The 26513-nt window shown below is 44.4% G+C and overlaps 3 protein-coding genes across 3 annotated transcripts in view; 2 read left to right on the top strand and 1 right to left on the bottom strand.

Annotated features, from left to right (window-relative positions):
• Window positions 1-269, top strand: part of fah (fumarylacetoacetate hydrolase (fumarylacetoacetase)) — a 10124-nt gene extending 9855 nt beyond the window's left edge. Inside the window, exon 14 of the mRNA XM_042061100.1 lies at window positions 1-269. This exon is cut by the window's left edge and continues 184 nt beyond it. The gene's annotated coding sequence lies outside the window, so the exon portion shown is untranslated.
• A 5642-nt stretch (window positions 270-5911) lies between these two features.
• On the bottom strand, window positions 5912-16353 carry LOC121681395 (cortexin domain-containing 1-like). Its single transcript, XM_042061108.1, has 2 exons — window positions 16025-16353; window positions 5912-6235 (listed from the first exon to the last, which is right to left on the bottom strand). Exon 2 carries the CDS (start codon window positions 6176-6178, stop codon window positions 5990-5992), a length of 189 nt encoding a protein of 62 aa, XP_041917042.1. The 5' UTR covers window positions 6179-6235; window positions 16025-16353; the 3' UTR covers window positions 5912-5989.
• A 3042-nt stretch (window positions 16354-19395) lies between these two features.
• Window positions 19396-26513, top strand: part of arnt2 (aryl-hydrocarbon receptor nuclear translocator 2) — a 39735-nt gene continuing 32617 nt past the window's right edge. Inside the window, 3 exon segments of the mRNA XM_042061321.1 lie at window positions 19396-19682; window positions 23092-23206; window positions 26157-26204. Coding sequence (XP_041917255.1) covers window positions 19652-19682; window positions 23092-23206; window positions 26157-26204 — 194 coding nt within the window. The 5' untranslated portion in view covers window positions 19396-19651.

The following is a 26513-nucleotide window of genomic DNA, read 5'->3' as shown; positions in this document are numbered from 1 at the left end:
CCAGGCTGGCCAACACCTCACTCAGTAGCCCTGCTCGTGTACTGTGGTTCAAAAATGAATGGCCATTTTTAATGTCTGTTGACGGAGTGTCACCACGCAGGGAGATGCAGTTACGTTTTTTTTTTTTAGTTCTAGCAGTATATAAATATTTGGTATGAAATAGGAGCCATTGTGTATTGTTTTCTGTTGTGTTACTGAAGGCAGTATTATGTTCCACTGTGTGTGTGGGTTCAGGACCCATATTATAAACGCTCTGATTTTCACACGAACAATGTGTTTGTCTTGTTTTTTGTCCCCCTCTTTAACCGTTTCATCCAGAAAAAGTTTTGCCTAGACTTTCCACTGAAAGTGAGTTACAGTAGTTTGGCAATTGAGTTAAGGTTTATAATCTTCTTTTCCCAGAGTGTAGTCAGTTATTAACACTCTGCACCAGTAACTGTATATATGAATGGCAATTTGGACTCAAATGATGTTAGCCACTTTGAAGTCTCTACAGGGGGAGTGCAAGTCTGAGTGAGAGCCACTGAAATTGATACTGTGCTCATCTGTGTGTGTGTGTGTCTGTGTGTGCGCTATTCGACATAGCAGCACTGGAGAAGCTAATACATTTACATGTAAATAATATGCATCTCCACTTGTATTGATGAGTTGGGACTTGCTAAACCAGCCAGAAGCTGAACAGTAAACAACCAACTGGCACTCCGTATTTCACTGCAATCCAACACATTTGGCATCAGACAAACAGCCCTCATGTTCAATTAAGCAGGTGTCATCCATTTTCCACTGTAGACATCGTGACACTTAGCTAACCGTTGTGTTCTTTTTCCCCCACGTCGTGTGTATGTGTGAAATGTTTGCAGGTAGCAGGCTGTGCTGTTTGCCATGAATGGATTTTCAATAGTTATGTCATGCCACTCCATTAGCCTGTCACGGAAAACGCATTGGAACCATCCTGTTGAGGACGCACCATCCAGCATGCGGAGTGAAGTGCACCGAGAGCCCTCTGTCACCATGGCGATGCGGTGTGACTCACACACACAAACACTAAAGAGCACTGGACCCAAGATGTATTGGCTCTGTGTGTGTGTGTGTGTTGCCAAATATGTTGTGTGTGTGTGTTTCAGCAAACATGTTTGTTGTTACGCCGTGACGGTGGTGAAATAGTGATAGTTGTCATCGTAGACCCCCTGCCTTCTTTACCCAGATGGAGTAGTAAAACATGACTCTCTCTCTCACACATCCTCTCTCTCCTTTATTGATGTAGCGCAGGTGGGAACTTCACAGCAACAATGACCTCAAAACCCAAATGAAGGATAGTGAGAAGGCAAGGGATGTTTCCCAGGCACAGCCCACAGGCATCCTCCTGCACTTTGGAGATTTTCTTGCAACCAATTTCCTAGGGCAGGCATCTCTCTGCCATGTTGAGGTCACACACTGTTCCCTTGATATAAATAAATGATCCATTCCGCATACACTCAGTTATCAGTGCTTCCATTTGATTCCAATCTAATTATTCCCTTGTGTGAAAATGCTGTTGCAGCATTTCCATCTTTTAATGAGAGTACAGCTAAAACCACTATTTGCTCTCACAAAAAACATAGGGATATAAAATATTAGGGTTGTAATTCAGACCCTCAAATAAGTTGCAGTCAGCACCACAGAAATGAGTTTCGGGGCTGCGCTTTATGACTGTAGAGCGGGCAGTGGCTCAAACATCACCGTGGCGCCACTGGGATTGCGGCATGCAATATTAATGCCATCTCCATTTGTGTGTTCCAGTGTTTTCAAACACTGCTAATCAATGGTGTACCCCGGAATCACTGCTGCACACTGAAAATCCATGCCGATGTACTCGTTCGCTGGCGAGAGAGGCACAGACCTGCTGATGCAAGAGCAGGTTATAAATGCCAGCTCATTAAGAATAATTGATTCCCATTAATATTATAGAGGAGGGAGGAATACAGCGAGGGGGCCATTTGTAGCTCTTTCAGTGTTGCTGTGTGTGAACACCAGGTTCTGCTACACAGCCTTTGTAGTGGCTGCTCATTGATATTACGCAATGCTTCATTACACTGGTTATTTATTTATTCTATTAATAAAATAAAATTGTATTAATAAAAATTCTACTTATTTATATATTTTTTTTTATTTATTTCTTTAGGGAAAGGGTTGATGTAAACTCATTATTTTACTTGGCCATGTAATTGTCAGGCTGCAATGTACGTTGTTTTCGCAGAGCTCCTGCAGTGCAGAGGGGCCTTCAGTGTGTTTTGCAGTGCTGCAGGAGATGTGCTGTGTGGACATATGGCGGAGTCTGCGGCGGAAGAAATCTTTTGTGTGGTGATTTCTGTGCTTTGTGTGGATGCACTCAAGCACAGGGTTGGAAAACGGGAGAAGTTAATGATTTCTGAAAATGTGGCCTTTAAATGGCACCGGCGAGGTAAATATTGATCTGGCTTGGCCTTTCTTTGGGCAGTTCTCACTTCCCCTCTTGCTCTTACTTCAGGACAGAGGTTGCCTAGGGTCAGGGCTCTAACTACTTTAGGTGCTTCCAGAAGTTGCTCTCCACACCCTTGAGGCCGAATAGGAACACCTGAATGGAAAGATCCCAGACATATGCATATAACAGCGTCTAAAAGATAAGAGGCCTCAGCACATTGTACTCAGATAGCAGTCAGAAGGGAGGCATTAAATATTAATGTGTTCCCTATCTTCAAATTATTTCCTTTCATTTGAAAATTATTTAATATGATTTGTTTTATGTGCATAGATGTCCCATATCTATTAAAAGCCCAAGAATTATAAATGACTCCATTCAAGGAATTTTTGGCAATAAATATGGGAATTATGCAATGTATGTTAATCTCTTCTTTGGGCCTAAGGTTTTTTTGGAAGACAATTAACAGTTACCTTCATTTTCCCTTTACTTCATCAGAATACATACATTTTTCTGAGGAAATGATAGAAGAAAAAAAAGGAAGAAAGCATTATTCAGTGAATATTTGGGGATGGCGCACTTAGATCCCCTCTACTAATTGACATGTCACATAGTATCAGTGAAGCACAGACGGTGGAAAAGCTCATTTGAAATACAAATGCAGACCGTTAATGCAATTTACAGTCCAAACAAACTTTAATAAGCTCTAACTGAAGTGTACCCTGTGGTGCCAAGAAAACGACAGGGCTGTTTGCATTTAAATCAATTGGAAAAGAACCCAAAGACTCAAAGGCCTCTTGACTTGATTAAGCAACTGCTCCTGCCATTGGGAGAACTATGTTCAAAAAACCCTCCATTTTCCTCTCGAGAAAGTGTGTCCTCTCTCCATGGCTGTGGTTTAATCACACACCGACAGCGCTGGAGTCGGAGGGGTGTACAGCTTATGGTTAGTGGAGGGCGAAGGACAAGCCTCATAGAATCCCCACGGGGAAGGACACTTCCAGGAGCTGCACGCTGCGCCTGAGAGAGTGCCCCCACCTTGCACGCACGGCCGGTAGAGGAGTCGCTCACCTTCGTCTTACACGGATGCTTTAATTGGCTGAGGTTATTCCCCCACCGAGAGGCAGCGGGGACCTTAAAACTGTCAGATTCTCTCTCCAGCCCTGCTTGATGTGTGTGAGGCTCTCTGATCCAGCACCACTGATCACTACCGTTACTTCACCGCGGGGCAGCGGTGGTGGTGGTAAGCAGCCCAGGCAGCCCAGCTCTCTGTGAGAATGAGAAATCGATGGGATCATGTGGAAAAGCTGTCCTTATAGAGCTCAACTCTCATCCTTGACTGAGTCATTTCCACACACCACTGGGCAGAACACAGGCTGAGAAATTTGATAGGCAAACAAAACTTTCTCTCATGCCCACTGGGTTGGGTTGGGTTGGGGGAGGGGGTTGGCATGTATATTTCATTAGAGTGTTGAGTGATAGGGGCTCAGAGAACTAGAGTGAGACACAGAGAGAGAGAGAGAATGCAGACTGACGCGTGAGCAGAGGACACAACTGCTTGGGATTCTTTGTAAGCAAATGAGTGGTCATTGGGATGCCAACATGCAAAGTTCTCCTACTCTCTCTCTCACACACACACACACACACACACACACGCACGCACGCACACATCAGACAGTCAGGGCCCAGCCTCTGCAAACGTGGGGTCATTGGGATGCCAGCATGTAAAGTTCTCATACTCTCTATCACACACACACACACACACTCATCAGACGGTCAGGCCCCAGCCTCTGCAAATGTGTGGTCATTAGGATGCCAGCATGTAACATTCTCTCTCTCCCTCTCTCACACACACACACACATCAGACGGTCAGGCCCCAGCCTCAGTGAATGTTAGGAATGAATGGTGTCCTTATGCTGCTCAGCTCAGATTAGACTCCCGGGTGACTCTGACCTTTTCCATCAAGCCTGTGGTTACTGGAGACAATGTTCCATGTGAAACAATAGAGCTCTAATGCAACACAGGCACCACTCGACAACAAAACGCAATCAGCTCTCGGGCTTCACGTTTCAGCTTGTCAGCAAGGACTTATGTTTTTTTCACTGGTCTATGTCTTCGGTTTAAAATGGTGAAGGTGCCACAGCAACAATAGCTTAGTTTGTAATATGTCGTTATTCGTTGCTGTTTGAAACATTGGCTTGTAACATGCAAGACTGTGGAGTGTCACACATTTCACCAAATTAAAATTGGTGCACAATACAATACTTTCATTTCATTGCAGTCTTTTATTAAGAGTAACTATAAACAGATTAAAATGAGCTCTATTCTTGCCCCTCCCTTATTGTGGACATTTGTAAAATAGGGAAACAAGTCAAGACAATCTCTGTGGTTTCAGCTGAGGCACTTAATAACATGCAGTCAAGACTATAATTTCACTCTTTACAGACATACGTACAAACTTCAGTCTAGGCAAGGAGCTAACATAAAGGCAAGAAATCAAATTCATCAGCGAGTCAATCAGATTGTTCAAGCTACAGCATAATCAAAGACAGCTGGGCAAACTGAGCAGAAAATGTTTGTATGGAGCTAAAGGGGTTTTTTGAGAGTGTCCTCTAAGTCAGCAGTGCACTTTTGCGGTCATAGGGGTTGGCTGGAGGATTACTGAACTCCCAGTTTCCAGTGGCGCACCGGCACCTGTCGCCCACTGAGCTGCTCTGACGTGATAAATGAATTAAGAGGCACTGCTGTTTTTTTTACAGCGTAACTCCTACAAGGCCACCCTGCGAGACCCGTTATCAGGCCCCACTGGTCCTCTGTCCGAAACCCATCAGTCAGCATTTGGGTCAGCATATCTCCATCACCGTAACTAGAAAATGTACAAAATGTAGATGACTATTTACTTGGAATTCATTTGAAATTAAAGGTTCTTGCTGTGATTGTTCCATACTATAGTTCAGTTTGCATTGGCTATTGGTTCAGACACAATGTTCACAATGGGAGATGTGGTCCTGCATCTCTGGATGGAAAATCCTCTCTGTCTGGCTTTGTGATGTAGGCGACAGTCTGAAGTTTGACAAAGCACAGTACACACTGTGTGTGTGTGTGTGTGTGTGTGTGTGTGTGTTGTCTTCATTCTGGATGGAATGTATGCCAGCCAAGGAGGCTGAGCTCAGTAGGTAGTTTGAGATGTAGTTCATGTGCTTGACTGTTGGAATGGCTAATGTTCCCCGTCCACACCAATCCCCCTCTTGGCCAAACATGGGAGGGCTTTAGTGTGGTTCTTGAAGCATGTGCATTTGAATGCATGCTTGTGTTTGCATGCATTACACGAGCGAAGCACAAGTGCAAGGGCGTATACATATGTTAACACATCCTATAGCATAGTTTTAATTGTTTACTGTATGTCTTCCCTACATGTCTTCAGACTTAAGTGCTATTTTTTATCTTTAAATGGAGGCATGATAGTATTTGTGTGTGAGTGTGTGTGTGTGTGTGTGTGTGTGTGTGTGTGTGTGTGTGTGTGTGTGTGTGTGTGTGTTTATGCGTGTGTGTTATGTTGATGTTGTGTCCTCCAGGTGCTGCTCCTCCCAGGTGGAGGTGGGGATGGCACTGTACGGGTCCATAATGACCTTGGCGCAGCGGATGATCATGGCGACCAACAGCAGGCAGAGGAAGGCGATGCATGCCAGGGTCAGGCCTTTGTCCACATCCACGAACTCGGGGTCCGGCGTCGTCTCCATCGCTGCTGTCTGTCCTCACAGAAGCATGTCGCCGTGGCGATCATCCTGATCCCCGAGCTTGGTGTGAAAGAGAGACAAGGACAAAGGACTCGCGTAAGGACTCTTGGCACAACACAAGCTCCCCGTGTGAAAGACAAGACATTTTTCCTTGGCCTACTGTAACTACAGTACATACTGGCATGCCTGTTATATTGCCTAATGTATTCAGTGCTATTAATAGACCCTGGTCTTTTTTTGGGCTGCAAAATGGCAGTGCTCTGCGTTGACCTTGGTAGTCAGTCATATTCAAATAGCTTCCTGCTAAGACAGCGTCATAATGTGCATTTAATGCAATTTTGACCGCTGCTTCAGGTCTGGAGGTGGCTTGGCTCTGGGCGCCTGCTTTCTGCTTGGCACCGTCTCATTCTCCCTCTCTGCCCTGGCTTGTTCAATGAATCTCCTCCAAGGCCCTCTTATTGATCCTTAATGAGCAGACACAAGAAGAACACAGCATTGGCAGGGGTCAACGAGGTTCGGTCTGGCTATTAAAACAAAGGAGCACGGATCAATTATTCCATCCCGCGCCCCCAGCAAACTGTGCATGGTAAGCAGAAGCGCCCTGACTGACCACTTAAACGGCCAGCTCATTCGACCGTGCCCTCATAATCAGCATGACCCTCTGCCAATGCAGGAAATCCCACATCTTAAAACATTTCGAGAGAAAACTCTGCCAAGACCACCTTCGACCGCTCTGATGCTACAAAGGCTACTTCTGTGCACCGAGATGTATGGATAAAAAAAGGAGGGAAGGGTTGAGGTGGCGATCGATAGACATTTTGTTTATACTTATGGAGAGTGGAGAGGATTCTGTCAATACCTAGTGCCCGGGGCATCAATCATTTTTACAGTCCGGACACGATCGGAAAACTTTAGTTCATAAATCCTCCATTAGCATGAATATGGTTGATTACTTCGTGGTAATTACCCTTGTCCATTCGGAATAATTAATAAACGGGCCACATAATCTGATTTGCATCAAATGACGTGATAAAAAAGCGAGCACTGTAAATGGTGTCAGGGCCCCCGTCGATCATCAGTGAGGCTACTTTGTGGAAAAGTGAAGCGGAGTGACTCATCTCCGCTTTCCAACACCTATACCGATAAATCCGGACAAGGCAAATAAGAAATGTAATGCAGCCCTGAGTATGGCAATAAAACACAGTTAGAGAGAAGGACAGACCGAGGTCTCAGCAAATATCTCCACTGCAGTCCGCCAGCTGTCAACAGGCTTCTTTCAATTTCATAAAGGCCCACTGCATGACTGTAGGGCCTATTGAGGGGCATGGGCTTTTGATTTAAACCCTCATTTGTAACTGTTGTGCTGGAATCGTGGAATCGAGCTGCCTTGGCACAGCTCTACAGCTCCTTTGTTCCACTGATAGGGCTTTTTGATATGTAGGCGCTACTTTTCTAGGCTCCGTCCAAGTAGGATAGCTAATTTTAGGAGCTCTGACATCCAAATCCTTATTGTGTCAAGCTCAAACATGTGATCAGGGAGCTGCTGGAGATCCAGTAAGTTTAATCTTCGACTCTCAGAAGCCATGTGAGAGGAGACCCTCTCATCTCGTGAGTCGTTGTCTTTATGGGCCAACACTTTATTCAGTGTCAAATGAAGATGGTTCAGTGTGGTGAAACTCATAAATCATTCATCACAGGCTATACTCTTTTAGAGATGGTGTGTTTGACACCATCTCATCCTCTGATGCTATTAGCTTTTGCAACCTCCAACAAATTCCTGATGCACTTTGTTCAACAGATCACCATGATGGAAATGGCAAAGTGCATACCCCCCCCCCCCCCCCCACAACCACAGTAAGAAAGAGGTTCCAATGCGATCTGTAGACTTCAGCCCCGTGCTTCTAGCCAAGTTCATTTTGAAACTGAGCTGTGTATTTGCCTGTCCATCTATCACCTTAATCTACTGTGAGGGTCTGGAGCGAGACAGCCGGCGCAGTCTTTCGCCGCCACCGCTGAACCATTTAGGAGCCGAGTGGCTCCATTTCGGTGCTCTCAGACCAGACTAATGATATGGCCGTGTAATAATATACCTGGACCTGCGCTGATGGGACAATCACGCAGTCGCAGCAGGGCCTCTCCTGTTCACCTGACTCACCCTCCAACCAGTGCTGTGTGGAAGATGCATGCTCAACACCTCTGAGATGGGCTGAAGTTTGCTTTTTTTTTTTTAAAGCAGCCTCTTTGTCCTCTCTGGCTAATTAAATCCTGAAGCTAAACAAGTGACAGCACGCTGGAGCCAATCATTTGGCTTTGATTGGGCCGTTAAGTGCAGAGGTGCATCTAAATCAGCCCAGTCGGCCGTGGTGTTCCTCCTCTGATGGAGGGGGCTGCGTCTGGCACTTGATCTCCAGCTGCCTGTAAAGTAGCACTGAGGCCTGATGTGATCTACGACCCACGCTCAACGAAACATCATGACGTAATGGGATTGAGTTCACTCTCCACATTGAAGGGATTTTACTGCCATATGAACCGGTGCATCCCCCCAACACACAAACACACACACACCCACACACAAACACACACACACACACACACACATTCTGCATTTCCAGTCAGAGTGGTTCATTTCTGAGCCAAAAGCCAGAGCAATAACATCTCCATATTACTGGCCCTGGTCACATTAAGCTCATAGGAACGCTGAACAATCAAAATCAAGAGGGACTTCAGAGAGGGCCAAGTTCATTTCTAATGCTGTTGATAGAGGAGATGATATACCTAGCATGAGCCTGGTGCTTTTGTTTCCTACGCTCTGAATTGAATGTTACTTGATGTTAAGTAGATTTTGGCACCTGCGAAGATGTGTGCTTCCGATCGGCTGCAGTACTGGCTGTATAATTTCAGTTTGTTACCATGAAGCAAGTTTGGGGTCTCCGGTGAGAACCTGGCAACACATTACCCTTGAGGGGGAACTTTTTGGCAGGCGCAGGCCTTTTCCCCTGACGACCAGCGCACAGAGCTGACAGGCACGTTGAGGAGCCCAAAGGACCTGGGGGGAAGTAATCGCCCTTAATAATGCATCTCGGCAGGGCCGTAAGATTTGAAAGACCCCTTTGATGGTCGACCTTAAGGATCACTTCCACACTTCCAGTTTTTACCATGTCAGCATATTTTGGGATGCATTGCATACTTCACAGTAACAAGCAATCAAACCTAAATAACAGAATGTCGGTGTGTGTGTGTGTGTGTGTGTGTGTGTGAGGGGGGTGCTCTTACCCCTCTTGTTATTGAACAGCAATGCTCTCCCAAGGACTAAGGCAACAGTAACCTTGGTAACGCCATTAGCAATTTAATGGAGAATTACATCTGACTCCGCCAAGCGAAGACTCCAGAAAGGGACAGTTTTTATCTCTAAATTAACTTAACATGGAGCAAATGTGGTGCACCACTGTTTTGATAGACTCTCTGAGCCTTGAAAGAAATAGACTCAGACATTAAAAAAAAACATTTCAGATCTGTTATCTCCACAAAATGAACAGATGAAATGGAGTTTGCTCTGTGCAGGTACTAGCACATAACAAGCTGCTGTCAATATTAATACTTTCTCTGAAATACTAGCTTTGATAAATGAACCTAAATACAAATCGGTATGAGAAAGTCAAGTCAAATGTTTTGCATTGTGAAGATGTTTGATGAACAGAGCAAACAGGTTGACTGGCTTCTGTCTACGCTCTGCACATTCAAATCACAAGGGCCATCATTTACCAGGCCCGTATCATCATGGGCTTCATGGCAGAGACGACATGACGTGTCTCAACCCTGTGTGATCAACCCTGTGGGGAAGAAATGAGGCGCACAGAAGGATTATGAAAACTCAGCACGGGCCGGCAACAACTGGAGTGTGCTGCTCCAACGCACTGGCGGTGGCGGCAGTAGCGGCGTTAGATGATGAATGACAATCGCGCACAGCTTTGGGCTTCTAATTAAGATGATGAATTGTCTTTGTGAGGCAGTGACTCTGGTCAAAATCTCCCAGTCAGGGCCCGCTGTTGATCCATCATCGCCACGCGTAAATATTGATGAGTAATGGGATCGCTAAGAGACCAAGAGAGGGGGACCCTGGGCGTGGGTGGGTTACGGTGGGGGCGTCTTCAGCAGTCGGCTCTTCTGTGCGTGAATTAATGCCCCAAGTAATCTCCCCTTTAGCCATTCTCATCAGTCCAAGCCCTTTATTCCCTGCCAGAGCAGATACATTCCTTCCCCCATAGTGTTATCGTTTAAAGCCCTGCGCCAGCACGACACCGAGCGTATACTCATAATTGCCCACTGTGATTAAGAGCCTAATCGCGGTGTGCCGGGCGAGAGTCGACGCTGGCTGTGCTGATAACCACTCTCCCACACGCCACTATCCACACTGATGTGTCACTCACCAGCAGAAAGCACAGATGAGGGGAGGCTCTGAGACTCTGGTGGAGCTTCTTTACCGCCCACGTTAGACACGTTGGCATCCATGTTTCAGTTTTAAAAAAGTTTTTTTATTATTATTTTTTTAAAAACTTTTATTCTGTCTGGTGGCAGATTTCTGGGGCATGATTCCATTCATCAGGACCCCATCAGGATTCATGATTCCATTCACCAGTCATCAGGACCCCATCTGCCAGAGAGCATCTGGTGTGTTCACTGGCTACCCTCTCTCACACACACACGCACACACACACACACACACACACACACACACACACACACACACACACACACACACACACACACACACACATCACAATGAAGCCAGATGGGGATCAGAGATTCTTCAGAGACACAAGTGGCACCACCAAAGCCTTCTTGCATGCAGCCTTCTCCTTAAGGGCCTCACTTCTATCTCCTCAACATCACAAAGAGACCCAGGAACTGAATGGCAACAAAAAAAAACTAAAACCGCTCAAGTAGAGCAACAGATAGATGGGAAGTGGCACCAGCAATTGTAACTCGCTAACCCTTCAGACAAGGTCCGATCATCGATTGCAGAACATGTAGGCCTTGCAGGAGCAGGGAACAAATTAAAGGGAGCTGCTGATGTGGCATGTATTTCAGGTGGGAGAGAAAACAAGCTGCCGGACCATAAATCCACGGCCAGCGCCTCGCCATGACAAGTCAAGTCAAGTTTATTTATATAGCGCATTTCATACACAGAGGTCATTCAATGTGCTTTACATAAACAAAACCAAACAATAATAACAAATAAAAGCATAGAAGGGCAATATAGTCAAAGAATAGTTAAAAGGTAAAGATCATAATAAAAAGAAAACATAAAACACAAGGTAAAATCATTTAAAAATAAAGAATAATTAGTAAGCAAAAACAAAGGCAAAAGTAGTAAAAAAAAGTAATAAAAGACAAGGTAGAATAATTATAAAGGCAGATTCAGAATTTGTAACTTGACATAGTTAGCAGAAAGCATCTGAGAACAGTTTGGTCTTAAGTCTAGATTTAGTTGTCTAGACAAGTCCAAATTGCTCCCCTGATTCTGTTCCGCTGGCTGACCTCCACTGGAGGAGCTCCCCTCCAACCCGGCCACGCTTATTGGGGTCCACTGTTCTGTACAGACTCGCTGTGGCCTCCAGTGAGATTGGACTTTTGAGAGTACAAGTATTGTTCTGAAGCGAGGTCCTGTGGCAAGGTCTCATGGTAGGTAGTTCAAAAGACATGATGTTTAGTTGGGAACTGGAGGCACACATTATTCATCCCTGTGGTTTTCATCAAAGGAATATGCTGATGTGCAAAGTCAGACATAGAAATGATTTGAGTCTCCTACAAGCATTAGAACATTGTATATCTCTTCACCCTTGTGACAGCACCAACACTATTCAGCATTAGAACATCTCTTCAGCATTAGAACATCTCTTCACTCTTGTGACAGCACCAATACTCTTAAGCATTAGAACATTGTAAATCTCTTCACCCTTGTGACAGCACCAACACTCTTCAGCATTAGAACATCTCTTCACTCTTGTGACAGCACCAACACTCTTCAGCATTAGAACATCTCTTCACTCTTGTGACAGCATCAACACTCTTCAGCATTAGAACATCTCTTCACTCTTGTGACAGCACCAACACTCTTCAGCATTAGAACATCTCTTCACTCTTGTGACAGCACCAACACTCTTCAGCATTAGAACATCTCTTCACTCTTGTGACAGCACCAACACTCTTCAGCATTAGAACATCTCTTCACTCTTGTGACAGCACCAACACTCTTCAGCATTAGAACATCTCTTCACTCTTGTGACAGCATCAACACTCTTCAGCATTAGAACATCTCTTCACTCTTGTGACAGCACCAACACTCTTCAGCATTAGAACATCTCTTCACTCTTGTGACAGCATCAACACTCTTCAGCATTAGATCACTGCATATCTCTTCACCCTTGTGACAGCATCAACACTCTTCAGCATTAGAACATCTCTTCACTCTTGTGACAGCATCAACACTCTTCAGCATTAGAACATCTCTTCACTCTTGTGACAGCACCAACACTCTTCAGCATTAGAACACTGCATATCTCTTCACCCTTGTGACAGCACCTACTGTACACCCTTCAGCATTAGAAGTAACACTGCATATATCTTCACCCTTGTGACAGCACCAACACTCTTCAGCATTAGAACACTGCATACATGTATCTCTTCACCCTTGTGACAGCACCAACACTCTTCAGCATTAGAACACTGCATATCTCTTCACCCTGACAGCACCAACACTCTTCAGCATTAGAACATTGTATATTTATTTGCGCTTTGGAAGAAGACCCTTTGTGTTTTATATCCCCACTCCAACATCACAGGAGGAGGTAGAGGAGAATGTCTGGGCAGTCCTTCAGCAGGCGGTCATCGACGGACAGCGCCACATGGAAGCTGCCTCGCCTCTCCCCCACCTCCAGAGCCACTTGGCGGGCTACCTGCCACCAGCATCCATCGGGGATTTGTGAGGGCACAGTGGGGCGTGAAATAAGAGACAGAGGTAGAGCGGGAGAAAAGAAAAAATGATACACTCTTTTCCGTCTATAGATCGACGGTGTCAACAGAGAAGGAGTGGTCACGAATGGGCACCTTGAGGCCAAAAGAATTGTCAAGGGCATTGTGTGCTGTCAAGAAAGTAAAACTGTGTGTGTGTGTGTGTGTGTGTGTGTGTGTGTGTGTGTGTGTGTGTGTGTTTGTGTGTGTCAGTGTCCCTCTTTATTGAGTCCCCCAGACAAAAATGTATAAGGCCTATTATTAGTTTGTTAGTTTGTGGTGGGACCTGTCCATCAAATATGTCCCCCTGTGCTTGTGTGTGTGTGTGTGTGTGTGTGTGTGTGTGTGTGTGTGTGTGTGTGTGTGTGTGTGTGTGTGTGTGCCCACAACATTTACAGTGACTCTGTCAGCAGGGTGGAGCTGATCTGCAGAATGTTGCATATGCTCACAAAGAGCAACACACACTGACACTGACACCGAAACTCTCAGAAGGACAGACGAAGACCTTGGGTCTCGCTAGGCAAAGACCTTGGATTTATAGCACACATAAGACAGACTTATTGAGTGAAGGCCTGACACTCCAAACAACTTGGACTTGAGGAGTGTGTTCTCAATGTCCAGCGTAGCTCGCTGGTGGGCAGGGGTCCAGCCGATGCATTGCCTACTGAAAGCAGCCCTGTACTGCTGCTAGACTGAAGTCTATGTGAATTTATATTCCAAGTGAGAAAGGCTCTGCTTGGCACAGAGAAATGGATGCACATTATTGATTTCCTGACGTCTTTTTTTTACTTGGAAACAATCTGAATATCTTCTAGGCGATTTATTTAAAGTATCTAATGTATCCATTTAGCACTGAAGATGATTATTTGCTAAACATAAAACTATTGCTATTTATGAGCTTTAAAGACAGCAACTCAATACTGGGATGACAATCAAGTAATCACAGAGTAATGCTCAGAATCAACAGCTGTGCAAGGCAATGAGCAAAACTGTTTTGGGCTGCAAGGGCAAGCTGTGCCAATAAACAAAAAACTGTCAAATCATGAATGTGGTTTCTTCTTTGCGGCTTGTTGTACTGCTACTTGTATTTCACACCAACTTTGGTGGCAGAGATCTCTCAGAGCGGCAGAAGTGTCAGTACACGCTGTAATCATTTCTAAATAGCCCATTGATCCTGATACAGATCTGTCCTCTTGGTGCCAGAAGATGCTGCGGGCTGCATCCGCCCCCCCCCCCCCCCCCCCCCCCCCACACACACACACACACACCACCACCACCCTGTGTTCTCCCCGTGCCGATAGTCTCTCCCGGTCTGCCAATTTCTCTCTGACACTAAGAAAAGAGGACATGGAGGAGCCCACCCCCCTCCCCTCTTCCCTATCCCTCCTCGAGCGATTGCTCTTGCAACTGCATACGCCTCATTCCTGGCTGAAACCGCACAAAAATCCACACAGCAGTGCCCTGCTGACAGCAAGTTCTATTGACTCCCCAATCTTCATAAATGCCCATCTTTGTCAGCAGTGGGTATTAATAGTGAACAAAGTGCCATGCTAAAGCCCCGGGTGGCCCTCTCAGAGTGGAGTGATACGGCCTCAAATGACTACAGTATCCTCAGATATATTTTGCTTTGTAGCACAAACTGTAACTCCTTGGGGAGAAAGAACAATTCATTGTGAAAACAATAGGTTATTGCTGTAGCAGTCGTTATGGAAGCATATCTCCTTGTCATTGGTCTGTTAAGATTTATATTTTTTATCACCACATTCACTCTCTAAGGCACAAACTAATAACTTTAACAACACATTACTAGACTGGACTGAATGAATGAATAAATGAATAAATGTGTAAAAACAAATAAAAAAAAAAACTCAATAGATCTGGAGGAGGAACTAATGAAACTGAGATCTATTGCATTTCAGTGGGTCATTTCTCTCAACCCAATTAATTTGCTTTAAGACTTCAGACTGGGAAGATTTACTTCTAAGTAGTTTTGCATGCTTGGCCATTGTATCCCCTAGCATAAGAATTTGTGGATATTAACAAGTTATCGGTGAGTAGATTCGCAGCACAATATTATTAAACATTTTTGTGTGAAATGTTGTTTTGTGATATATTAATATATTTTCGCTGCTATTGTCTCAGTGCTTTCAGGCAAAGCTCCTTGAAAATATATGACTACAAAATACTGTGGAATATACACAGTAAAGAAACACTGAGTTTTTACACCAAAATTGCTACTTTACATGCATTCAGTGATGTCTTGTCTTTGGAGTTGAAACCTGACTAAAAATCAATCATTATTTCATCATCGCGACTGCTGTAAACTTTCAGCCCTCAAGCTTATTCACATATAAAACATACAAAAAGACAGCACAAGACTTCACCTCTGCAGATCAAATATTCCATAACCTCTGTTATTAAGAATTATGAACTGAGCTTTGAAAATGTGTCAACAAACAAATGAAAAACCACTGTCCCAAAAGAAACAAAAAAAAAAAAAGGCAAGCACTCTGACCACAAAATGAACGGACAACAATCCGAACTCTTTCACTTCCCCAGACCAGACGAGCCACTCTCGCCTCCCACATAAGTCTGAAAAGAGAGCACCTGCTGGGCTAGGCTGGGCTGGACTTCCATGTCCGACTTCCCGCTCCCTTCCAGATCAAAGGAACAGCAGCACAGCAGAAGCAACATTCTCACACAGATACACACTCACTCCCTCACTCTCTCACACACACACACACACACACACACACACACACACACACACACACACACACACACACACAGAGAGAAGAAGAGTTGTCGGGATGGTTGGCAGAGAGGATCGCTGCATACCTGCTCTTCTCACATGTTGGTGTGCGGAGGGTGGACCGGCTGGCTGGCTGGCTGGCTGGCTGGCAGACTGGCGTCTTCCCGACTAGGGCTGCAGGAGCTGAGGCTGGAACAGGAGCTGGAGCTGGAGCAGGAGGAGCAGGAGAAGCAGGAACTGGGAGCTGGAGCTGTTGGGGGGGAGGAGGGGGGGCAGGGGCAGCTGCTGCACCGCTCTGCCTCTCTCACCCTTGCTGCATCGCCCCGCGTGTGGAGAGTGGAGCCCAGGGCAGCAACAGACTGCCTCCTCCTCCGACTCCACATGCACAAACACACTGGAGAGAGTGGAAGAGAGAGAAAGAGGAGTAGAGAGAGAGAGGGAGAGAAAGGAATAGAGAGAGAGGGAGGGAGGGAGATAGATAGAGAGAGAGAGAGAGAGGGAGTAAAGGGTGAGAGAGAGAGAAAGGGAGAGAGAGGGAGTAGAGGAGGAGAGAGACAGAAAGGGAGAGAGAGGGATAGGAAAAGAGAGGGAGAGAGAGCGAGAGAGACTCGTGCAGCCAGGCACAGCAGCACTCGCACGCACACTCAATCACCACCGGCACACTCGCTCTCCAGCCTGCTGCCTGTCCTGCTGCCTGTGTATGTGTGTGTGAGAGAGAGAGTGAGACAGAGAGAGAGAGAGAGAGAGAGAGTGCTCATGTCTTTATGCATAGTGTTAGTCTCTGCATGTGTCTATATGTGATTCTGCATCCCAGTTTTCTTTTATGCATATGTATGCATGCATGTGCCTAGGTATGCAGGCATCAGTATCTACCTAGTCAAGATAATGGACACATTCCTGCATTTAGTTATATTCCTGCATAGTTTGCCAAAAAAAACATTTGCACGCCTACATACAGACTTCCTTCGGGTTTGGCACAATTAAACGGTCTGGCACTTGGTCCATTAAGCACACTGCCCTCCTGGTGCTGTCCCCTGCAGTTCCTCGTTATGAGACAATGCAACAGGACAGAGGCTGGAACGCCCTGACTTCACCCAGACACCAGCACCAGCATCTTCCAGGCCACTGCCTTATTGTGAAACACAAAAGGGTTCCGTCCAATTAGACGTCAAAGTGAGAAAGTGTCTTCGCCTGGCCCCGGGGGGGTTGATGTTATTGTGAGACAACTGGCAGCTCGATTCTGGTGCTCACGTTCACCCCTCCTGCGTTCTGGATGTTTCTGTCGGAGGTGCTGCTCGTCCTGCCGTGGCACTGGGCTACCTGTCCGACAGGAAAAACACTCCAGGTCAAGGGCAAACAAGCCCAACTGTCTGTTTATTGCAGCTTAAGAACAGGTTGGGCTGTTTGGACCTACGTGCTGAACTCCTGCTTTCGGATATTCTTGGGAGCAGACACTCACACACACACACACACAAACACACACACACACACAGACACAAACACACACACACACACACACACAAACACACACACACACACACACAAACACACACACACACACACACACACACACACAAACACACACATACACACACACACACACACACACACTCCTACATGTACAAGCATACAAAATCCCAATTGTTTAGACAAGCACTTCATGCCCCATCATACCTAGCCATGTGTTCTGAATGCATTGTTGATTCACCAGCAAGATTACTGTTGCTGGTGAAGTACTCATCAGCTGTGGTCATCCCAAAACAGCTGTGTCCACTCCACAATGATATAATGGACCACAGCGCTTGCTTCGAGACTCCTATTCCATGTTGCCTTTTATGCGTAGATGTTATGCTATAGAGCTTATTACATCTTTTTCTGCTGGACACAAGAGATGTCCCAAGTGCCACCAGTGTTATTTCAAACAGGCCAACTCCTGGCGCTTGTTTCACATTAGTGCACAAGTACAACACAACACAACACAACACAACACACAGCTCTTTACTTGTCCTTAGGGAATCAATATAATTGACGCTACATAAGGCTCCTTTGATATAAAGTCTGTTTTCATGGGAACGCTACAAAATGCTGTACGGCCTACAGGAAAAGGAAATGGTCAATGCGTGCCGTGGCTGGCAGAAGGAGGCAGCTTGGATTAACAGATAAATATTCAAGAGGTCAGATTGTGTTATGTCAGATGCTTCTGTTGCATGTCAAATTGGGCCTGTTTGACTGCAGAGTGAGCCTTGCCCTGCATCACGTAGCCTTCTGGAAAAGACAGAAGAGTCTACACAAAATCTTACCAGGCACTAGTTCATAAGAATAATTATTGGCTAAACCGTGATGAAATGCAAGAACACAAAACACAATTACAATTTTAGACACCGCAATTTGTAATCGTTTTTATTACAATGAGTATGGTGGAAAGATTCAATTTTAGTGCAAAGATGACTTGTTCTGTAGAAAGAAAAAAATAGATCAGAACATTTAGTGATTGATTTGCTCTGAGCACACATTTGGAGACATTTTAAAATAAATTATCCTCATACACTTATGCCACTTTTTTCTATAGACATGAGGAATGCCATATTTAGGTTGTGCACATTTGTGAATGGAAAATAAATAAATGCTTCAACCTAACTCTAACTCACTAAACCCAACTTCTTTTTCTGAGAACTGCTCATCCTCCAAATAGGAGATAAGTTTCCCTCCAAGAAACACAATTTTAAGGAATTATCACCAGTCCATAGCAAGTATATTCAGTACATTTGATTCTTATCACTTTTATTAACTACATTTCTACGCCATGCGTTGGATCTGTCAGTGGTCTGTTGTAAACTAATGGGGTGTGTATAATTTAATGGAACAGGCGCTGTGCTGTCCAACTCCCCAAAACAAAGTGAAAGAGCCAATGATAAGTACATCCCAATTTCATAATCCCAATTTCAATAATAACTCTTCCTCTAACTTCATGTTGTAGGCTATAATAAAGAAAAGCCTATTAAAGGGATGAAATTGTCTGTCAGTTAGGGTATAAGAACACGAAGAATCAAATTGATGCGACCTATTTTAAGTTCTATTCATAGAATATGTTTGATTGCCACGTGGCCACTGATTAATGAGGAAACCCTCCAGAGATTTTAGGTTAAATTTAACTGACATTATGTCTTTCTTTTACCACAGTGAATTTCAACCGTTTATTTTCTATTGCGTATTAAAATATTCTTGGAATATTTTATTTAATGGAATACAGTTATTTCAATATGGACTAATAAGGCGCGTCAATTTATTTCGTTGGCATTGGGCTACTTTTTACAACCGGTCTAATCTGGATTGTGAAACCCACAATTTCTACTGGTTTCAATCACATCCTAGCTCAAATACATGCTTGACTTGCTCCCTCTTTGAGTCTAATTTAAAGCTGGGATACAGTATTAATTAATTCAAGTGAACTCTCGCGGTGTTAGGCTACACTTCAGACATCTTGCATTTTTCAGTCTGTAAGCTCGAAATTGTAACATACTCCCACGTAAACGAATATAAAATACAAGTTTTCGGTCGACTGTTTTCATGTATCGTTCAGCCTTCATGCATGCGAATGTCCTAGGCAGCTGAATCGAGTTCGCGTGCCAAACACTTGAGTGGATTGTCTTTCCCAGGGCGTCCTGAATTGTGCGTCATTTTCATTTCTGCATTTTGTTTTCCATCGAGGCAATATGGCAACACCCGCCGCGGTAAATCCATCGGGTAAGTCAGATATGTTTCATCTGGTTACGTACAACTAAAATATAATTAGAGAGGATTTGGTCACGCGTTGGCATGCAATGTTATTTTCGCGTTAACAAAAGAAACGAGCTTCAGCGCTTATATCGACGTCAGTCACAGCATCCCCTTCCCCCACGTAGCTAGCCGCCTTGCACACAACAGAGGGGTTTCGGCTCAAAATTCACCCATATTTCTAAGGTTAATCATTTCTATAGCACAACATACATGTAGCGACAGATTTACACTCCCAAGCGACATGCATTTGTTACGATTTTCCTTCAGAAATGCAAATTAGATACCGGAAACATTCCTGGTTGCTACGTGCTTTGATTTCATTGATACAATGTAACGTTAGCAAGCTATCCTTAAAGCACTGCTCCCGTTACTCTCCGGGGACACACAAACTTGAACATTATTGGAGTCTTGCTTTTCTCTGACGTATTGGCATGTTCAAAATCATCGTTTACACGAAACAGATTAGGCTACTTCCTCTTGCCTGTTGATTCCATCCATCTTAAAGCTAGAGAGAAAATCTCCAGTGGGCTTTATTTAGGACCAATGTAGCCTACTTCGTGCTGGCTTTGGAAAAGGCTTGTGTTACCTCATAATCGTCTCAATACGCCTTAGTTATGTGGTGATACATTTAATACAGATGTAGTTAATGTCAAGGGAGCTTTCGGGTTGTCTTCTTTTAAACGTGCGAATTCAGAGCTCACTGTCTCAATAACATTGTGAAGACCATGTTGGCACAAAATCGCCCAGTAGAAGAGCAGACCATGGCATGTTCAGTGACACTATTCAGGATGATCTCTTTGGATAATTTTAAGCACTTTAGAGGTCATACGAGAAGCATACTCGTCTATCTGAACAGGAGATGACACAAACACAGTTGGCTACACTGTGGAGTCTGAAGCTGATCGAGAACTGACTTTTATGGGACATAAGACAACTGGGTTGAAACACTGGGTTGGTGTGGTTAGGCTACTACCATCCATTCCACACAGTATTTCTTTCCTCTGTTAAATCTTAACCAATGGTATAGTCCATGGTCATGCATCTCTGGGGTGATATGTCCCTGTCGTCTCATTACAAATGTTAATGAAGCGATATAAATAAATATATAAAGAATGTGTGTGTTCTAAGCACCTGGTCCGCATACAAAGTTGCCAGGCGTGGTTTTAGAATGCAAGGGCCATCGTCTGAGGGAGCTTCAGCTGTCAGAAGTCACACTGAAGGGCACTTTGTTTAAGTAGGCTCTCTCACTAGGCAGAGGACACCGCAATCTGTGGGCCATCTGGAGCCCAGACTCCCTCGCACACACACACTCACCGGCAAGAACGCAGAATTTTCAGATTGCATCACAAAAAGATATGATAAGGACAGGTCTCTTATTTAATCCAAGAGTGAGTATTGGTCGTTCAGGGTGCCATGGTTCAGTTACTGTTTTACCCAACCAGACGACTTTTATCAGGAGTGCCGGGGCTTTGTTGAAAACGAGGAGAAAAGATTGACACAGTGTGCCATTTCCAAATAAGCACAGCAAAGTTGAATCATTGAACAGAAATGCCAGCTGATTGCTACACTACAGTTCAGTTATCAATTAATTTCAGAAACTCCGTTTTGAAGCGAATAGCTTTTAGTTACATGTTGCGGCCTTCTGCGTGGACCCAATGTGTGGTCTGGGTCTGCTGAAGGCGCCTCTGTCAATTGTGACTCATGGTGTTATTCAGAGGCAACCAAGGTATGTAGGCAGGGAGAGTGGAGACAGCCACCGAGACTTTAGGAACAGTTTCAGCCTTCACCCATCACATTACATTACATTATACACACGCACACGCGCGCACACACACACACACACACACACACACCACAAAGCCATACTACAGTAGCTCGGCTAATTTTGCAGGAGTATAGAGAGAAAGATAAGAGACAAAAACAGGCAGTCAGGTGCTTTGTGACCAACACATTTTGAGATGAGCAGACTTCAATGTGTGTGTTTTTATTTGTATTTTTTTGTGAGTTTTGAGGTTGGAATGGTGGACAAGACAGGTTCCCATTTGAAGAAAAATGGGCTCAGCATCTGTCTTTTGCAGCCAATATTTGATGCAGTTTCATTAATGGTCCATTTCAAAATTCTCGTATGGAACACCCAGTGCTATTGGATTCCTGCATTTGCATGCAGAAGTGCTCTTAAAGGAGACGGTCTTTGAATATTGTTTCATACTCGTCTCTTGTATGACTGGAATCCCAGTTGTTAATCAGTTTGTTGAAATCTCCTGCCTCCTTTGCATACGAAATAAATTGCTTTTCAGCCCTCATTATGGATTCAGCCGAGGGAGCAAATGCCGAGACTGCACAAAGGCTAGTAGCCTATTTGTTGTAGTAAATTATGATAATGTTCGGATCATAGAAATCTCATGCTGTTTGCTAGAAATGGTAGTTGTCCTATTGAAAATTGCAGCATGTAGTGCACTGAAGCTCATTATTTGCTTCCTCTCCCCCCATGGTAGCATAAGTAAGCTAAGTGCAGAAAATGCTGTTAGCAAGGTGGTACGAGAGCTAGCCTGTGTGCTGTTCGTGGAGGTATTCTGGGAAATCTTTCTGTGGTCAGGTCTAATTGGGGAAAGCGTTCCTGCAGCATGCTCTCTAAGGAATGGCATTTATCATACCGCATACAAAATGACATAGATTTGTTTCCAATGTTTTGCAAACACGCTGACATTAAAGCGGTGCACCACTGGAGCTGTTGCTGTGGGAGTCTCAGGTGGCCAAACGGCTTTTCTAGGAGTTGATGGAATGGTAAATTGCCTGGGGTTATTAAGACTGCCTGCGAATGCTGTGCTGACTGCTGGAAGAGTAAAAGAAACAACCTTGGACTTGTCAGAGATGATTGAAAAGGAGAAGCCTTGTCCACCCCCCCCCCCCCCCCCACCCCCCCCTCAAAACAAACCCCAATGCACTGATTAATGAGTTTGACCTCAAAGGCTTTAATCAGTTAGCGCAGCTATGGATCAGTCCATCTCCCTAAAGTCATGCCTCACATTAACTTCCTCCGTGCACTTGCGTTACTGTAACCCACATTCTGTGCAGCTGAAATCTGTAGGGCCGCACGAGGCTCTGGCAGCTCTTCATAAATACATAAACAAGGTGAACTCGTCTTTGCAGGGAATGATCACAGAGATCGCATACTGTAACGGGATCAAATATTAACACAGGAGCTGGTTCCAACAGGAGGTCTATGTGGGTTTGTTTAGCCTATCCATGGCAGGCTGGATGTAGAGATGTTGGAGGGAGGGAGGGAGGGAGGGAGGGAGGCAAGGCTGACTAGATGAACTGTGGATGTGACAGTGTGTGTTGTCTTGTTGTTGTTGTTGTTGTTTGTGGCCTGCAGAAATGGGCACAGATCTCCCAGGGCCGGTGGCGATGCCTGGTGCAGTGGTGGGCGTGGGCCAGGTCAGAATGGCCGGGTCCATGCCAGGCAGAGGAGGCAAGAGAAGATCGGGCGGGTGAGTACAATACACACACACACATATTCATACTGCTTCAAACCCAGTCTTCCACCACAACCTCCACCAAACTGCTCTCCTGAGGCCCAAACCAAACACTTCAGCACCTGATTCAACAAGCGCTCTGATTGTGCCTGTTTGAGTTGTGCTCAGGGAGACTGTGCTGGGTCCAAGGCAGCTGCCGTGGAGAGACTGCCCAGCCATCGGGCCTCAAGCACTGGGTGGGACTCGCTGATGTTATGTTTTCTGGTTCTACTTTAGTCCTTTTGTATTTACACAATAGGCACACAGATAGATGGATGTCTTGCCTTTGTTTAGGCTTGTGCTGTCACGTTGTTTTGACATCAGGCTGTGTTTTGGGTTGAGATCAGTCTGTGTTACTTGATGATAGTTGAATGGAAACATTTGAATCAGTGGAGGATCTCTGGAGAGATAAGAGACAAGTTGCCAGAACTTACTTCAAGTCTGAATATCACTTGCAGACCACAAAGCATCTGATAAATAGAGAAAAAAAATGGCCTGTGGTCACATCAGGTGACGGGTGGACGGGGAATGAGAGGGTGTTTTAAGAGCATGTACAGCATCAAGTGACTCAAGGCATAGACCTCAGAAGATTGGATGGGGATGTCATAATGGGAGTCCATCTTACTTGCCACTTTCTGTTGTGTCAGTGTAAGGAAGGATTAGTTTGATTATATATATATATATATTCTGAATTTGAGCGTGTTGGAATGAGAGGCTTTGTTGACTTTGGTCAGAATTTAATGAGGTAGCTTTTCTGCCAAACTCCAGAGTTTGACAACATTTGGCAGCAGAACCAGTAGATTCAATTTCAGCCTTGTTTGAGTCTTATTTGACTTTCTAAACAGACATGGTATTTCCTCTTATTCTTAGCCAGTATGTAGCACACATTGGCAAATGCATCTCTCTTTCTAAGAATTATTTCCACAGTCAAGAGAACCTAATGCACACTTGTGGCAACATTTCAGCAGAAACCACACACTCTTTTTGATGGAATTTGTTTTTCTAATTTGTTATTGGTTATGGATTATCAGGGCTGCTGCAATAAAAGCAAATTGTGCTGCTCTTTTTTTGGCTGCACCATTGAGGCTGATATTCACAGACACGCTGTTCATTTATAAATGAGCTCCTAACCCAGGGAATGGAAATGATGGTTACTACATTCAGCTCTCTCACACCCACACCTTTCACTATGGAGCTCATCATTCCAGAAGCCATTATCTGCCAGCTGGTTAAACTATACGTCTCTCTCTCCTTGCCCTTTCGACTGCCTGCAGCCAATGAGATTTTTTTTTTTTTTATATAAATAATGACCTCTCTACTTCCGAGGAGAGAGGAACTGTGGTCAGTTTGGTCAGTCATGATCTCCTGGAATGGAAATGAGTAAAATCTACATTCCTTTCAAGTAGACACACACCAAGGGTCGTCTGTGTCTGGCTTTCTGTTACACAATAAACGGCTGTTTTACCTATAACTGGTTCTGTATGATCAAAGCTTAGTGGTGATAAGAGAAGGCAGGTGAACATGTGAAGTGATTAAGTCAAACTGGCTCCTTAGAATGGGAATGTTGATGAGAGGAGGCAAGAAATTGCATTAGAGATTTGTGTCATGCAGGAAATTGACATGATTGAGTGATCTTAAGGATTATGCAGAAGGAAGAGCGGCTAGTATCACTTGCCACGTTTAGTAGAACTGGACTTCCAGTTCCAGCGAAACTGGCTCTGCTTAGGGGCCAGAAGGGATCTGTTGGACGCCAAGCTCAACCCAGTCCTCTGGCATAGCATTTTAATTCTACGAATACATCTGTTGTATGTCTGTATGAGAAATATTATAGGAGCAGGGAGGATTTAATCAAAATGTTGGGAGAAGAAAGTTCCCTTTGGTGTAGTTGCCCAGCTAAGCCAGTAATCTTGTGTCGGGGCACACCCTGATTCAGAGCCAGATGAAATAATTTCAGCTATATTTGGAATGAACAGAAAATTTGCAACATGTTGCAATTTTCACACACACACACACACACACACACACACACACACACACACACACACACACACACACACACACACACACACACACACACAATACACTAAGTATTCATGCATATTACAAAAAGTATTCTAAATTAAAATGGTTTTCCCTACAGTGCAATTAAAAAAAATGCAAAATGAAAAGCCAGACAGTGTTTATTTTATGTAAATTGATATTATTGAGTTCATAAATAATACATATTATTCATTGAAAAAGCACACATGTCTCTCCGTCCCCCCAGAAGTCTAGTTTAGTTAACCCAACTCACTCTCTTCCTGTGGAGGCTGATATTTAGGAATACAAAGCAAGTCCTCATCACCCAAAGGCATTTAAGTGAAAAAGCATTTGGCAGCTTTGCTGGGTGGATTTTGTTTTCCCATCCCTGGTGTTTGGTGACTGGATTTTTATCCATATTGGCTTCCTGGTTAAATCCACTGTATGGGGCAGCATGGTAAACCCTTGCCTGGAATGACACTGATAGTTCAACATACTAAATGCCTTTTCTTGCCAGCTAACTAAGCTGCCTCCATTCTGCTGCACAGGAATACATTTTCTTGTTGTCTATACAGGAAATATTGAGCATAAACAAGGTGGAGTCTGTACACAGTATTGATTGCTGTTTATGTTTATGGCCTCTTAGATCATTGCTACCTGGTGTTTTCGTATCTCTACTCTCAGCTCATATTATAAACAGCAGCTCTGCTGTTATTGTTTTTATTATTTAAATAAAATTATATAATGCTATAATATAATGCTATAATATAATAAAATACTTGTGTGAGAGGAGCGCAGTGTGGAACGTGGAGGTAAAGTGCTTTGCTTTATCATAATAGTCTGTGAGAGGAGTGGGGTATTGACCATGGAGGTAAATGTGCTTTGCTTTATCATAATTGCTCCACAGAATGGACTTTGACGATGAGGACGGGGAAGGGCCCAGCAAATTCTCAAGGTGAGGAAAGGGTCTTCATGCATGTGGATTTCTTCCACAAGATGACTGTATGCTGCAGACGTGTTAGCACTGTGATGTGGTGTTTGTAAGGGATTAGTAATTAGGATTAGGGATTAGTACTTTTCTGTCCATGTACATTAGACATATAGAAGCATTCCAGCATCTGTATATTTCATGGATATATCAGCTGATGACATCCATTATGCCATCTCAACATTTGTCTGAGATTTCTGAGATTTTTCAGTCATTATTTGCTGCATTCTGTCCTTCAACTTGACATCTGCTTGGTGCTGTGCCATCTCAAACATT

The sequence above is a fragment of the Alosa sapidissima genome, chromosome 14, assembly GCF_018492685.1.
Source record: "Alosa sapidissima isolate fAloSap1 chromosome 14, fAloSap1.pri, whole genome shotgun sequence".
NCBI classification, from domain to species: Eukaryota; Metazoa; Chordata; class Actinopteri; order Clupeiformes; family Clupeidae; genus Alosa; species Alosa sapidissima.
Note: the sequence above shows the minus strand (reverse complement) of the source record. Positions and strands in the feature narration are given on the sequence as shown.

Excerpts from the sequence above, each read along its gene's own strand:
- LOC121681395 (XM_042061108.1), bottom strand. The coding sequence starts at position 6,178 with ATGGAGACGACGCCGGACCCCGAGTTCGTGGATGTGGACAAAGGCCTG.